The sequence below is a fragment of the Siphateles boraxobius genome, unplaced genomic scaffold, assembly GCF_051911475.1.
Source record: "Siphateles boraxobius isolate OS27281-9 unplaced genomic scaffold, OSU_SipBor_1 41, whole genome shotgun sequence".
Lineage (NCBI taxonomy): Eukaryota > Metazoa > Chordata > Actinopteri > Cypriniformes > Leuciscidae > Siphateles > Siphateles boraxobius.
The window spans coordinates 18949853-18963606 of record NW_027509042.1 but is presented as its reverse complement, the minus strand read 5'-3'; the positions used below and the strand labels follow the sequence as shown (position 1 = coordinate 18963606).

Below are 13754 nucleotides of genomic sequence, written 5' to 3'. Positions count from 1 at the left end.
AGATTGTAAAAAAAAACACTGGGTGGATTTTTATCATTCCAGGGTGGTTTTGCTCACACATTGCCAACACACATTTATGTTCAAACACCATGTAAAAGTGAATTTTGCATAATAGAACATCTAAACTGGATATGTATGAATACCAGTGTTGACCTTTATCAACTATAAATTTCGATTTAAATGCACATGTAAGTAAATAACAGAACACGCTTAGCACTTTGAGGGGATGTAGCTTCGTGGTAGAGCACTTGCTTTGCATGTATGAGGTCCTGGGTTCAATCCCAAGCTTGGGGTTCTTTACCTGTTTCTTAAACATCTGAACTGCATATGTAAGCATTCCACTGTTGACCTTTATCACCTATAAATTTCGATTTAAATGCAATTGTAAGAAAATAACAGAACTCACTTATCATGAGGGGATGTAGCTCAGTGGTAGAGCGCTTACTTTGCATGTATGAGGTCCTGGGTTCAGTCCCCAGCATCTACATGCAATATTGGACTTTTAAGTCAAAGTCATATATCACAAAGGCATCATGCGTAAAGATATTATTTAAACAAGAGAAATACAACAGCTAAAGCAGGGGATGTAGCTCAGTGGTAGAGCGCATGCTTTGCATCTCCAAGCAATGGGGTTCTTTACCTGTTTCTTAAACATCTGAACTGCATATGTAAGCATTCCAGTGTTGAACTTTATCACCAATAAATTTCGATTTAAATGCACGTGTAAGCAAATAACAGAACATGCTTATTACTTTGAGGGGATGTAGCTCAGTGGTAGAGTGCATGCTTTGCATGAATGAGGTCATAAGTTCAATCACCAGCATCTCAGAGGAATATGGTTCTTTCACTGTTTCTTAAACATCTGAACTGCATATTTATGCATTCCAGTGTTGACCTTTATCACCTATAAATTATGATTTAAAGATACATCTAAGTAAATATCAGAACACATATATCATCATGAGGGGATGTAGCTCAGTGGTAGAGCGCATGCTTCGCATGTCTGAGGTCCTGGGTTCAATCCCCAGTGTCTCCATTCAATATTGGACTTTTAAGTCAAAGTCATATATCACAAAGGCACCATGCATAAAGATATTATTATAACAAGAGAAATACATCAGCTAAAGCCGGGGATGTAGCTCACTGGTAGAGTGCATGCTTTGCATGTATGAGGTCATGAGTTCAAATCCCCAGTATCTCCAAGGAAAACGGTTCTTTCTCTGTTTCTTAAACATCTAACTGCATGTTTCTTAAATATGTGTATGCATTCCAGTGTTGAACTTTATAACCTATACATTTTGATTAAAAGGTACATGTAAGTAAATAACAGAACACACTTATCATCATGAGGGGATGTAGCTAAGTGGTAGTGCGCATGCTTCGCATGTATGAGGTCCTTGGTTCAATCCCAGCATTTCCATGTAGTGTTGGACTTTTAAGTCAAAGCCATACATTACACAGGCATCGTGCATGAAGATATTGTTTAAACAAGAGAAACACAACAGCCGCAGCAGGAGATGTAGCTCAGTGGTAGAGTGCATGCTTTGCATGTATGATTTCCTTGGTTCAATCCCTAGCATCTAAGCAATATGGTGTTTTCCATTAAAATCTTTCCCTGTTTCTTAAACATCTGAACTGCATATGTATTCATTCCAGAGTTGACCTTTATCAACTATATATTTTGATTTAAAGATACATGTAAGTAAAAAAAAAGAACACACTTACCATTTTGAGGGGAAGTAGCTCGGTGGAAGAGCGCCTGCTTGACATGTATGAGGTCCTGGATTCAATTCCAAGCGTCTCCAAGCGATATGGTTCTTTCCCTGTTTCTTAAATATGTGTATGCATTCCAGTGTTGACCTTTATAAACTCATTATAACCGTATGCTTCGCATGTATTAGACGGTGGGCCGAGGCCCCGTATCTGCTTTACTTTTCGAAATGAATGATCCCCATGGAGGGAGAACCTGAGTTTGTAAAGTTGGGACGGTTGTTTTATTCTCAACGATATGAAAAGTGTTGCCACTCCCATTTGTTGCACATTTTCCCCCGAAATCATAATGCACGACCGTAAATATGCAGGCAAACGCGGTTGCCTACTATATCAGATGAGCCAATAGTGTGGCAAGATACTGAAATAGGATTATTATTAACCAATCAGATCCAGCTTATTTAGAACAGTTGTTACACGGATGATTCAGCTGTCAGACACGAACAGCATCTGCGGCGGCAGCATAGTGACAATCGCCAAGGACATTGTTTTTGTGATTGTAAGCATTCATTTAATTAGAATATGATATCTATGACAAATGTTTGTTTTGTACACTGTGTTGTTCAAACGTATGTAAGCGTCTCGTTAGTGTCGTTTTAACTAGGGTAGTTTCAGCTGGCTAACTGGCAGTAGCTAGCATGTCTAACGTTAGGTCACAGCTCTGAACCAAAACTACGACATCCGCGGATAATTACCTCAGACTGTTTTGCAAATGTTCGCCAAAAACTCAAGGTAAACATGAACCTCTTGATGTATAAAACATATTTAATTGTCAGTTACATCTGACATAACATTAAAGGGTCAGCAAGCAGCCAATATTATAACCGGAGTGCTAATAGCTCAAGAAGAACGGCATGTAATAGAAATAAGATTAGACTATCAAAGAACATATGCTATCAAACAGAGCAGAGTTATAATGTACATAAACATCGTACAGATTTACTTCTCCTGGAGTAGCCAACACACACACACCCCTCCCCACATGTGTATTTACATAACCACATGTGTCCTAGTCATCTTCAAGTGACTTATTGTCACAGTTTACACACTGACAGAGGTTTGTACATGGCAGCTCATGCAGTTTACATGTGCATCTACCCTTAACACAATTTGTTTTTTTACATGAGCAGTGCACAAGTTCCAGTATGGCCTCTGGAGCTGGCGGAGTGTCATCCAGTCCACTCCGTAGAAATCTCCTACCATCTTCCAGCCATGATTTAAAGGAGGAGGAATGTCTGGCACTCAAGACTCCTTCTGTGTATTGCAGCCTGATAGCTTGCCCGCTGGATGTGTTTATGCAAGGAGTCTTTGTTTGGAGGTAAGTCTCTCTCAGAACATTTACCTGATTTGAACAGTTTAGCCCTTGCAATATTGACATCTTGGCAGTCCTTTTGGTCATATAGGTCACACGTGTAAGCTTCCAGAGCCTCACATAGTTCTGGTGATGGGGTGAAACTTGTTCCTAGTTCTCTAAACATAGGGATGTATTCTGTTTTTGAGCTTAGTTTTTTGTATGCTTTTGCTTTCCCAACCTTATGCAGAGCGCTCACAGTGTCACATCCAGAAAAGGCATGCAGACCTACAAGGGCATCACATTTGTCTTCGCCAAGATGTGCATGTAGCTTGGTAATGTCAGTAATGTGTGTGTCTCTCCCCTTGGCAGTATGGAAATGGAGGTGGCCATCAATGTGGCTACAGAAAGCCAGAGCAAGCACAAAGACATCGGTGTCTGGGCTCTTGATTACCAGGTCACGGCTGTGTTTGGCTGCATGGACCGCGTGCAGTATCATTCTGGTGTCTGCCTCCTCTTGACTTGTCTCTAAGTCTTTGAGTTCCAGTATCTCAAGGTCAGTATAGCTCCCATTCATCTTAATTGTGTGACACTTGCTTCCATGTGCTACAATGATGGTTATATTGTCAATTATGTACTTTGCAGATGAGCTCCAATGTTGAAAGAGATACTCCAGTAAGTTTTCTTTATTTTGGACACATGCCAGGAATTTTTTCCACTGCTTTGGGTTTTTTTGGTCATCTCCATATATTTTGATTTTTTGGTAGCCCTGTTCTGTGCGCTGACTACGCTCAGCATTTTTGATGCTCAGGTTGCTGTATGTGTCGCATACAAAATGAAGCTCTGTTGACTTGGTTGCCTTAGCTGAGTGAACTAATGTCCTCAGTACATGATCCGCATACAACCCAAATGTTGGCTGTGGCTTTAGTTGTTGCACCAGAGCCAGAGCATCTCAAATCCAAACTGAGCCATCAGGAATGTCACTCACTGTTGCAGGCGGGCTGATCTCATCGAGCAAGATGTGCATCAGCTTAGCTTTGTTGGTTTTGACCAGAGACCCATCAAAGTTGGAAATTTACTGTGGAAAAGGACCCAAACTGTAAGTGAGCATTTCATCGATGTTAATTTGCCCAACACTGCCCACAACAATTAGCCTTGCAAACAAGTTGCGATGTGATGTTAGGGTGATTTTTTTTCCTTTAAGTTTTGTGACTGTACTTTGGCCAGTGTCTTTGAATGTTTTCATTTTCTTTATAGGTTCATGGAATGATGCTTCGCCATTGACGATCCTTTTTTCACAGAATTCAGTGAGTGCCATTACACCTCTTTGTTTAGCCCCTAGTAAATCTGTGGCAACATTTTCTGATGCCTGTTGGCCAGAAGAGATGTGACAAAGACACTCTCCGTCCAGCAATGGGTCAAAAGGATTAATCATATTTTGGATAGTGACCACAATGTTCATCACATCAGCCTGATCTCTCTGCATTCGGGTGTTGTCTAGCTCAGAGTTAAGATGTCCTACCAGGCACTTTCCTGCCATTGTTTTGCATTCAAAAGTGATTGCTGCCCGCTCATGTTGTGTTAGGGTCCAGCGGTGAACTGCACCCTTGTTCAGAGAGAACCCACTGATGCCACCCTTTGTCTTTGAGTCACGATTGGCTGTTTGCTCAATGACTTGATCACACGCAGTGCCGGCGAAACCATGACTTTGATGTCTTTGTGCCACAAAGTCACCTGAAAGAAGCTGCTGGTGTGCTGAAGGGTGTGTGTCTTCCAGGTTGGTCATTTCAGCCCAATATGCCGTCAAATACCTGGCATAATTTACTTTGTCACAGGCAAAAAACCAGGGCAGCATACTTGGCACAGTGGACAAATGGAGAGCCCAGTTCCCCTCTCTTGTTGCCCTGATGAAAAGAAGCAAATCTTCCATCATGTCAAGATATGTGCTCCAAAATGCGAATGTGTGGTTACAGTTGTTTTTCACCACAAATTCTTCATAGCCTTGCAGTAATTTCTGAAATGTGTCTGATGTTAGAATGACCTTGAACTCTTCACAGGGAAAACAATCCTGCATATCTGTTGCTACTTTTAAAGCAGCTGCATTTTGTTCTTGTGTCAGTGTGTCCAAGTATGCCCACCAGCGCAGTTTCTGGAGTGCTTCCATCAGGAGTTTGTGAGCCCGTATGCTCCTGTTGTAGCAATGGAGTGATCTCCAGCCATCGATTGAGCCTGCTGCCACCAGGTCAGACTCGATCAAGATGTCCTGAAAGCTTGCCCTGGGCCTCAGGTACTTTCAGTAAAAAGAATGCAGCATCAATTCTTCTGCCGGTAGTTTGGGCATATCTGTATTGGTCCTGCTGGAGATCTATCTTCAATGCAAAATTCTGTGGACCAGACCGCTTTCCTCTTGTGTGGGTTGAAATATTCAGTGGAGGAGGATGAACAGACCGTTCTTGTGTTCTCTGTCTGGGTAATGTGTCTGGTAAGGATGCTGTATAACTGTTTATGGCCCTCTGAATTATTATACCATTGGTATTATGTGTTGTCCCTTTACCTGAAAGAGTTTCCTCTCCAAAGTCATTATTATCCCAGACAAGAGTCACTGGCACTTCAGCACTGATGTTTTCAGGGATTTATATTTCTCCTCTCTCTATTTGTAGGTGAGCAAGGGCAGTATCATGCTCAAGGACCTGGGAATTGGATGAGCAGTGACCCAGACCATTTAACAACCCTATAAGCTGTGCAGAGCCAGTCATATGCCGAACTGCCATTGCAAGTGAGCACTGTTTTGGGATGAGCCACCGTCCTCTGGTTGCCAAGGTAATAATGTCCTGACAAGTGGACACTATCTTTCTGCTGTCCTCTGAAATGACATCAACACGTTCATCTGATGGTTGTAATGACATTCCTGATGTCCATGCAATAAAGTTAAAAAGCTGGTGAGGCACTACACTCCAGGCATTTTCCAGTGTGAGGTCACCTGCTATGGGAGGCCATGGAAGCATTGGTGATCTTTTTGATGTCTTTTGAATGATTTCTTTGAGTATCATTGCTGCATGATATAACACCCGAGAATCATTTGTGTTGATGGTGGCATTTTCAATAGCTTCTTGACTTATCATTTCTCCTTCACTTTCTTCAGATGAGGAGGAAGCAGAGGAGACAGCAACTTCATGCACAATCTCGTCAGCTGACAGATTGTCCACAAATACAAGATAGGTTGTGGATGCCTGCAGGAATTTCAAGAAGGGATGAGATTTTTGAAGTCTTGCCTTAAGTGAATGTGCCTTATAAGCTGCAATATTCACTCCCTCTGTTTCTTCCCCAGTTTTTTTTTAACAGCAAATTCAGCTTTGACAGTCGAAGCACTTCGCGGTGTTTTAAAAGCCTCTCCTCAATGACTGTTTTGCAGAAGTGCTTGTATCCATTTTCATAGATCTTTGTTTCTGTTCTCTCATTTTTTTGTGTGGTCAGGTACCGGGTAAAATCTCGATAGCAGGTGAAGTGATACCGTGCTTCACTAGCCACCAAGTCCCTGCCTTGGATATGGAGAAGGAGAGACTCATCCCTTCTCCCTTCAGCAGCGAGAAGCAATTTCCCAGCATGGAGTGTTTCACACTGTGTTCGTTTTTCTTTTACCCTTTTTCCTGGTGTGTTTCTGAACCTTGTACTTCTCATGTTTGCAAATAATGCATTGTACTGGAAGCAGGTGTGGGGCCTGCTTGGACGTATAGAGATCACAGGCATTAGACCTCAGAGCCTGTGTTTTTACTGGAGTTGCCTCACCATCCTCTGCCTCTACCACTAAAACAAGTGCAAAACAATAGATTGAGGTTCTGCACCCTTCCCCACATCACTGATTAAAGAAATGGTTTGAAACTTTAAGCAGGGGAAAACTCATCCTCCTTCGGTTTCACCTGTTCCCTTAACATGGTTAATAAACCAGTTTCACAGCGTTCAGGTGTCTGGCCTTGTTGATGTTAATAATGCCATAATTGGAAGGGTACATTTTTGCAGGATGTTTTTATTATATTACTGTTAATACACTGTATATATCTATATTATTTGTACATTTATACTGTTACTGCTACTACACTGCACATAACTGTATGTGTTTGATCATACTGGAAATCCATATCTATTACGCTCCTATAAGGCTACTGCTAATACATTGCACATTTATATTTAATTTATATTACTGTAAAACATACTACTTACTTAAATGTATACTACTGTACTGAATGTCTTATACTGCGCCACCTATCTATACAATATAATACTGCACTGTAATATACTGCGCCACCTGTCTATACAATATAATACTGCACTGTATGTCTTTTACTGCACCTTCTGTCTATACAATATAATACCAACCTTGATTTGCAGTTTCTTCAACTAATACTGCCTTCTCTCTTCTCCTTTGTGCTCGTTCTATCTTCGTGATATTTGTGAAATGGCTGTAGCACTCCCTGTGGTAGCCAATGTTAGCTGGTTTGACTAACTGCTTTGTAGGTTCCTGGCTTTGTAATTTGTATGCCTGTACTGCCTCTTCTGCTATAAGACTTTCTCTGCATTCAAGGTCTTTCCACAGAAACACAGATTTAATAAATTGCTCCCAAGTTATGTCTGTGAAGGGAATGGTGGGTCCATTTCCCTCACATATATGCATGCAGCACTTCATGTTTTTGCGATTTCTTCCATAGTAAAAATGTGCGGGAAAAAGAGTATTGTCTGGCTCGTTTTTATCATAGACATAATCAATACATAGAAGCCCAATTGCCCGCTGGAGCGTACATCAACGGTGCGGCCACATTGCGGAGGGCAACTTTCACATAGATTTCATACCGGGAATTGAGAAAAATGTGTTTAGTGTGCTGCTTGGGGCTGTACAAATCGCCACACAATTGAAAAGAGGTCTCGAGCAATTACTTTTCACAAGCAAGACTGAAAATTTGTTTTTGGCCATTATATAATTAGAAATTTCAAAATACTACTGTTATTGTGTCACGAAATGTAGTTTTAATAGTTTTTCAGTCGACAATGTAGTTGTCTAAAGCTCAAATCTATGGTTTATTCGTAAAGATAGAGTCTATTTAAAATTTTTATCTGACGTTTTCGGAGTGAGAGATCCGGGCGCTCAGCGCTCATGTACCCCACCTGGAACAGCCTTACCTCGGCTAGTACTTCTGACGTTTGCCGCTGGCTCTGATGTCTTGTGGTTAAACATGATATATAATTCGACTTGTGTATATCTAACAGGTGCAGGGGCGATTCCAGGATTTTATAAATGGGGGGGCACAGGGGGGACCAAGATCCAGTCAGGGGGGGCCCATGGGAAATCAGAAAATTCAAATGGAAATAAATACGTGTTTAGAAAATATTAAGCACGATTTTAAAAAAAATCTTTGCAATGCTCAGTGACCTAATATAGATGGTATTAAATGTGGCACTGAACAAGAGCCTGAAAATCATTTTGTATTATACATGGATTGGACCACACAGTTTTGTTCTAATAAATAAAAAACATCACCTAGGCATTATTTAGTCATTTAACATGCTTTATTCTTAACACAAACACTGTGTGTGTGTGTGTGTGTGTGTGTGTGTGTGTGTGTGTGTGTGTGTGTGTGTGTGTGTGTGTGTGTGTGTGTGTGTGTGTGTGTGTGTGTGTGTGTGTGTGTGTGTGTGTGTGTGTGTGGCTAACGTTCTCTGCATGAAATCTGTCTCTGACATGGTTTCTTCTTAAAGAAACCTTGGATGTCCTGTTGCGGTGTAAAAATAAACAAATACCCATTCAGTATAAATTACACAGAGTTGTAATTATAGTGGCTTTAGTCTTTAAAACAAAAGATAAAGTAATATGTGGGTCATTCCTGGTATGCGGTGACATTTTGGCTTCATAAATGTTGGGGAAAAAAGGCATGATTTTCATGTTTTTAGCATTCTATCAAAATAGTGACATGTTTAATATAGGGTTGATGTTTGACATATAGGTCTAGCTCAGGGACTGTATAATAATAATTATTGGTAGATTGTTCAGACACTGTCCATAAAAATATTCCACCCTGTTAGGGACATATACATATATCACAACATGTTAATAATGTAAATGTTAAACAATAATGAGCTTTTCTTGCATAGTATATGTCCCTTATGCCATCTTAGATTTTTTCTTCTTCTTGAAACAAGCAAAACAATTTTTGATGAATCGAATATGTTTAACATTCCACCCTGCTAGGTTTATAGATCTAACAGGGTGGAAAATTCTGAGCTAAGTTAGCCATAGCTCTTTGAGTGATCAACATTTTTAGCTAGCTAACCTTCTACAGATGAACAGAACTTTTATAACTATGTCAGATTTTGTTTTTACATTTTTTGATAGGACAAACTCCATAACATAGCCTAACAGGGTGGAACTTTAAGGGTGGGACAAGCAGGATAAAATTACAAAAACTAAAAAAAGTTAGGAGTGAGAGCTGAAGCATACCTCAGTTTGTACAGTTGAATTCCAGCAGGTAAAAGAAAAGAAATTTCACTTCTTGAAAATGGTCACAAGGAAATTGCAGTTGGATTTGGAAGGCAAAAAAGTACATACTAACAGGGTGGAAGATGACTTCAGGTACGCAGTAACTGAAGAAAATGTTAAGAAAAAGACCTATATTTCCACATGATTTATATGTATGATTAGAGGCAATTTAGCCTAGTCTATTACAGAATTTAAAAATATTTTGAGGTTTTTGTCATTTCATGGTTTATATTTCTTGCAGAAGTTGATTACTGTGCACTGAGGACATGATATAATTGAATGCATACATCAATTAAAATTGTGTAAAATACAAAGTAGTATTTTTAATGTCTATTATCTCTGATTAAATGGCAAAGAATACTTAAATCTACAATTTAAGCCATTTATTATAAATATGTGACTCATTTTAGAGAAAATATGAGTACATAAATCATTGGGACAGGAAAGTCATCGCATACCAGGAATGACCCATGCATCTATTTTATATTTATGTAGACGCGCTGCTGCGGTCATCAGTCATCTGCCGAAATTACGTTAGCTAATCTAACGTTACTGGCTTGATCAGTCACACATGAAAGTAATCAGACCAACATATGGTGCGATATTTCAAAATATATACTGTAATTGAGTGTGTATATACCATAAACAGTGACGTGTCGAGGTGTTTCTCTCTCTCTCCTACTGTTTGAAAAACGCGGACATGTGATTCCGCTTTGCGAATCGCAAATCAAGCAGTGTTTGACAGCTCTCTGATCCAAGGGGGGGGGGGGCAATCATATTTCAGGGGGGGCCAGTGCCACCCCATGCCCCCCTTCTAGACACGCCCCTGAACAGGTGATCTTTGGTCTCATTAATCTATAATTTGTTCCTTGGCAAATCGTTTAGGCTGATGGCAAAGTAAAGTTTCATAACTTTATATTTAGGCTATTTTAACGTTGTATCCTGCTGTAGATGTCTATGGTTTTTATGATGTTGTGTTTTCAAGCAATACCATGGATCAAATGTGTGAAATCAGAACGGTATATTTATTAAAGATTACAACGAAATGACAGGACATCGTATGACAAAAGATGGTTACATAAAATAAAAACAGTGAGAATGCATAACGTTACCTCTACATTCACATTTTGTGTCAAACTGAATATGTAGCATAAGTGGGCAAAATGAGTTAACAAGTTTACATATACATTTAGCTGACGCTTTTATCCAAAGCGACTTACAATTGCTATATATGTCAGAGGTCACACACCTCTGGAGCAACTAGGGGTTAAGTGTCTTGCTCAGGGACACAATGGTGTCTCACAGTGGATTCGAACCCTGGTCTCTCACACCAAAGGCATGTGTCTTATCCACTGCGCCATCACCACCCACTGGCTCGATCACTGGGTGGTGCCACCCCATGTCCCCCTTCTAGACACGCCCCTGAACAGGTGATCTTTGGTCTCATTAATCTATAATTTGTTCCTTGGCAAATCGTTTTGGCTGATGGCAAAGTAAAGTTTCATAACTTTATATTTAGGCTATTTTAACGTTGTATCCTGCTGTAGATGTCTATGGTTGTTATGATGTAAAATCACTTCTCGAAAAGATGTGCACAGAGTCAGACAGCAACTTCATATCAGCGCGCCCGTGTGTTGACAAACGCGTCACCAACACCGACACTTTCCCACACACGCTATTGGATGAAGGCAACAAATACGTCACGCATGGCGGACCCAACACGTAGCCGCCTGCTCTATTCGCCGGGAAAATAACCTGGAGAAAGTTACCGATATTATAGTAATGTGCAAAGTATGTGAGTGGCAACAAATTTTATTTGCTTTGTTTGAAAGTGTAGTGGTTATATATAAAAAACTGGGTTATCCATCCCCAGAGATCGTCTGAAAACACGAAATCCCCCCTCGGCCCACCGTCTATATGAGGTCCTGGGTTCAATCCCCAGCATCTCCAAGCAATGTTAGACTTATAAGTCAAAGCCATATATCACACAGGCATCGTCATAAAGATATTGTTTAAACAAGATAAGTACAACAGCCCAGCAGGGGATGTAGCTCAGTGGTAGAGCGCATGCTTCGCATGTAAGAGGTCCTGGGTTCCATCCCCAGCATCTCCATGTACTGTTCGACTCTTAAGTCAAAGTCATATATTACACAGGCATTGTGCATAAAGATATTGTTTAAACAAGAGAAATACAACAGTTGAAGCAGGGGTTGTGGCTCAGTGGTAGAGCACTTGCTTTGCATCTCCAAGCAATGGGGTTCTTTACCTGTTTCTTAATCATCTGAACTGCATATGTAAGCATTCCATTCTTGACCTTTATCACCTATAAATTTTGATTTATAGGTACATGTAAGTAAATATCAGAACACATTTATCATCATGAGGGGATGTAGCTCAGTGGTAGAGCGCATGCTTTGCATGTATGAGGTTGTGTGTTCTATCCCCAGCATCTTCAAGCAATATGGTGCTTTCCATTAAAATCTTTCCCTTTTTCTTAAACATCTGAACTATATGTATTCATTCCAGTGTTGACCTTTATCAACTATAAGTTTTGATTTAAACATACATGTAAGTAAAAAACAGAACACACTAACCATTCTGAGGGGATGTAGCCCAGTGGAAGAGCGCATGCTTCACATGTATGAGGGCCTTGGTTCAATCCACAGCATCTCCAAGCAATATGGTTCTTTCCCTGTTTCTTAAACATTTGTATGCATTCCAGTGTTGACCTTTATAACCTATAAATTTTGATTAAAAGGTACATGTAAGTAAATAACAGAACACACTTATCATCATGAGGGGATGTAGCTCAGTGGTAGAGCGCATGCTTCACATGTATGAGGTCCTGGGTTCAATCAATTATTGTTGGACTTTTAAGTCAAAGTCATATATCACAAAGGCATCGTGCATAAAGATATTATTTCAACAAGAGAAATACAACAGCTACAGCAGGGGATGTAGCTCAGAGTTAGAGCACTTGCTTTGCCAGAATGAGGTACTGGGTTCAATACCCAGCATCTTCAAGCCATGTAGGACTTTTAAGTCAAAGCCATATATCACACAGGCATTGTGCATAAATATATTATTTAAACAAGAGAAATACAACAGTTGCAACAGGGGTTGTAGCTCAGTGGTAGAGCGCATGCTTTGCATGTATGTGGTCATGGGTTCAATCACCAACAGCTCCATCCAATATTGGACTCTTAAGTCAAAGTCATATATCACATAGGCATCGGGCAAAAAGATATTATTTAAACAAGAGAAATACAACAGTTGGAGCAGGGAAATGAGGTCCTGGGTTCAATCCCCAGCATCTCCAAGCAATGGGGTTCTTTACCTGTTTCTTAAACATCTGAACTGCATATGTAAGCATTCCAGTGTTGACCTTTAAGTTTCGATTTAAATGCACATGTAAGTAAATAACAGAATGGGATTTTGGGATTTTGCTCCGTGGTAGAGCGCTTGCTACGCATGTATGAGGTACTGGGTTCAATCCCCAGCATCTCCAAAGAATATTGTTCTTTCACTGTTGCTTAAACATCTGAACTGCATAATTATGCATTCCAGTGTTGACCTTTATCACCTATACATTTTTATTTAAAGGTACATGTAACTAAATATCAGAAAACATTTATCATCATGAGGGGATGTAGCTCAGTGGTAGAGCGCATGCTTCGCATATATGAGGTCCTGGGTTTAATCCCCAGCGTCTCCATGCAATCTTGGACTTTTAAGTCAAAGTCATATATCACAAAGGCACCATGCGTAAAGATATTATTATAACAAGAGAAATACATCAGCTAAAGCAGGGGATGTAGCTCACTGGTAGAGTGCATGCTTTGCATGTATGAGTTCAATCCTCAGCATCTCCAAGGAATATGGTTCTTTCCCTGTTTTTTAAACATCTGAACTGCATATGTAACCATTCCAGTATTGACCTTTATCGCCTATAGATTTTGATTTAAATGCACATGTAAGTAAAAAACAGAACACACTTACCATTTTGAGGGGATGTAGCTCAGTGGTAGAGCGCATGCTTTGCATGTATGAGGTCCTGTGTTCAATCCCCAGCATCTCCAAGCAATGGGGTTCTTTACCTGTTTCTTAAACATTTGAACTGCATATGTATTCATTCCAGTATTGACCTATATCACCTATAGTTTTCGA

The 13754-nt window shown here is 40.2% G+C and overlaps 1 protein-coding gene and 5 non-coding genes across 6 annotated transcripts; all 6 read left to right on the top strand.

The window, feature by feature from the left end:
* The first annotated feature begins 964 nt into the window (after positions 1-964).
* trnaa-cgc (transfer RNA alanine (anticodon CGC)) lies at positions 965-1036 on the top strand. The gene has a single exon. It is a non-coding gene; the product is annotated as a tRNA-Ala (tRNA).
* A 1151-nt stretch (positions 1037-2187) lies between these two features.
* Positions 2188-4160, top strand: LOC143707223 (uncharacterized). The gene is made up of 4 exons (XM_077199963.1): positions 2188-2502; positions 2901-3088; positions 3434-3617; positions 3707-4160. The coding sequence occupies exons 2-3, from the start codon at positions 2916-2918 to the stop codon at positions 3591-3593; spliced, it is 333 nt and encodes a 110-aa protein (XP_077056078.1). The 5' UTR covers positions 2188-2502; positions 2901-2915; the 3' UTR covers positions 3594-3617; positions 3707-4160.
* A 7468-nt stretch (positions 4161-11628) lies between these two features.
* Positions 11629-11700, top strand: trnaa-cgc (transfer RNA alanine (anticodon CGC)). Its single transcript has one exon. It is a non-coding gene; the product is annotated as a tRNA-Ala (tRNA).
* Positions 11701-12703: 1003 nt separating this feature from the next.
* trnaa-ugc (transfer RNA alanine (anticodon UGC)) lies at positions 12704-12775 on the top strand. Its single transcript has one exon. It is a non-coding gene; the product is annotated as a tRNA-Ala (tRNA).
* Positions 12776-13230: 455 nt separating this feature from the next.
* On the top strand, positions 13231-13302 carry trnaa-cgc (transfer RNA alanine (anticodon CGC)). The gene has a single exon. It is a non-coding gene; the product is annotated as a tRNA-Ala (tRNA).
* A 292-nt stretch (positions 13303-13594) lies between these two features.
* Positions 13595-13666, top strand: trnaa-ugc (transfer RNA alanine (anticodon UGC)). The gene has a single exon. It is a non-coding gene; the product is annotated as a tRNA-Ala (tRNA).
* Positions 13667-13754: the final 88 nt, after the last annotated feature.

Excerpts from the sequence above, each read along its gene's own strand:
- LOC143707223 (XM_077199963.1), top strand. The coding sequence starts at position 2,916 with ATGGCCTCTGGAGCTGGCGGAGTGTCATCCAGTCCACTCCGTAGAAAT. Across the intron at positions 3,089-3,433 it reads CAAGGAGTCTTTGTTTGGAG|TATGGAAATGGAGGTGGCCA; the intron begins GTAAGTCTCTCT and ends TCCCCTTGGCAG.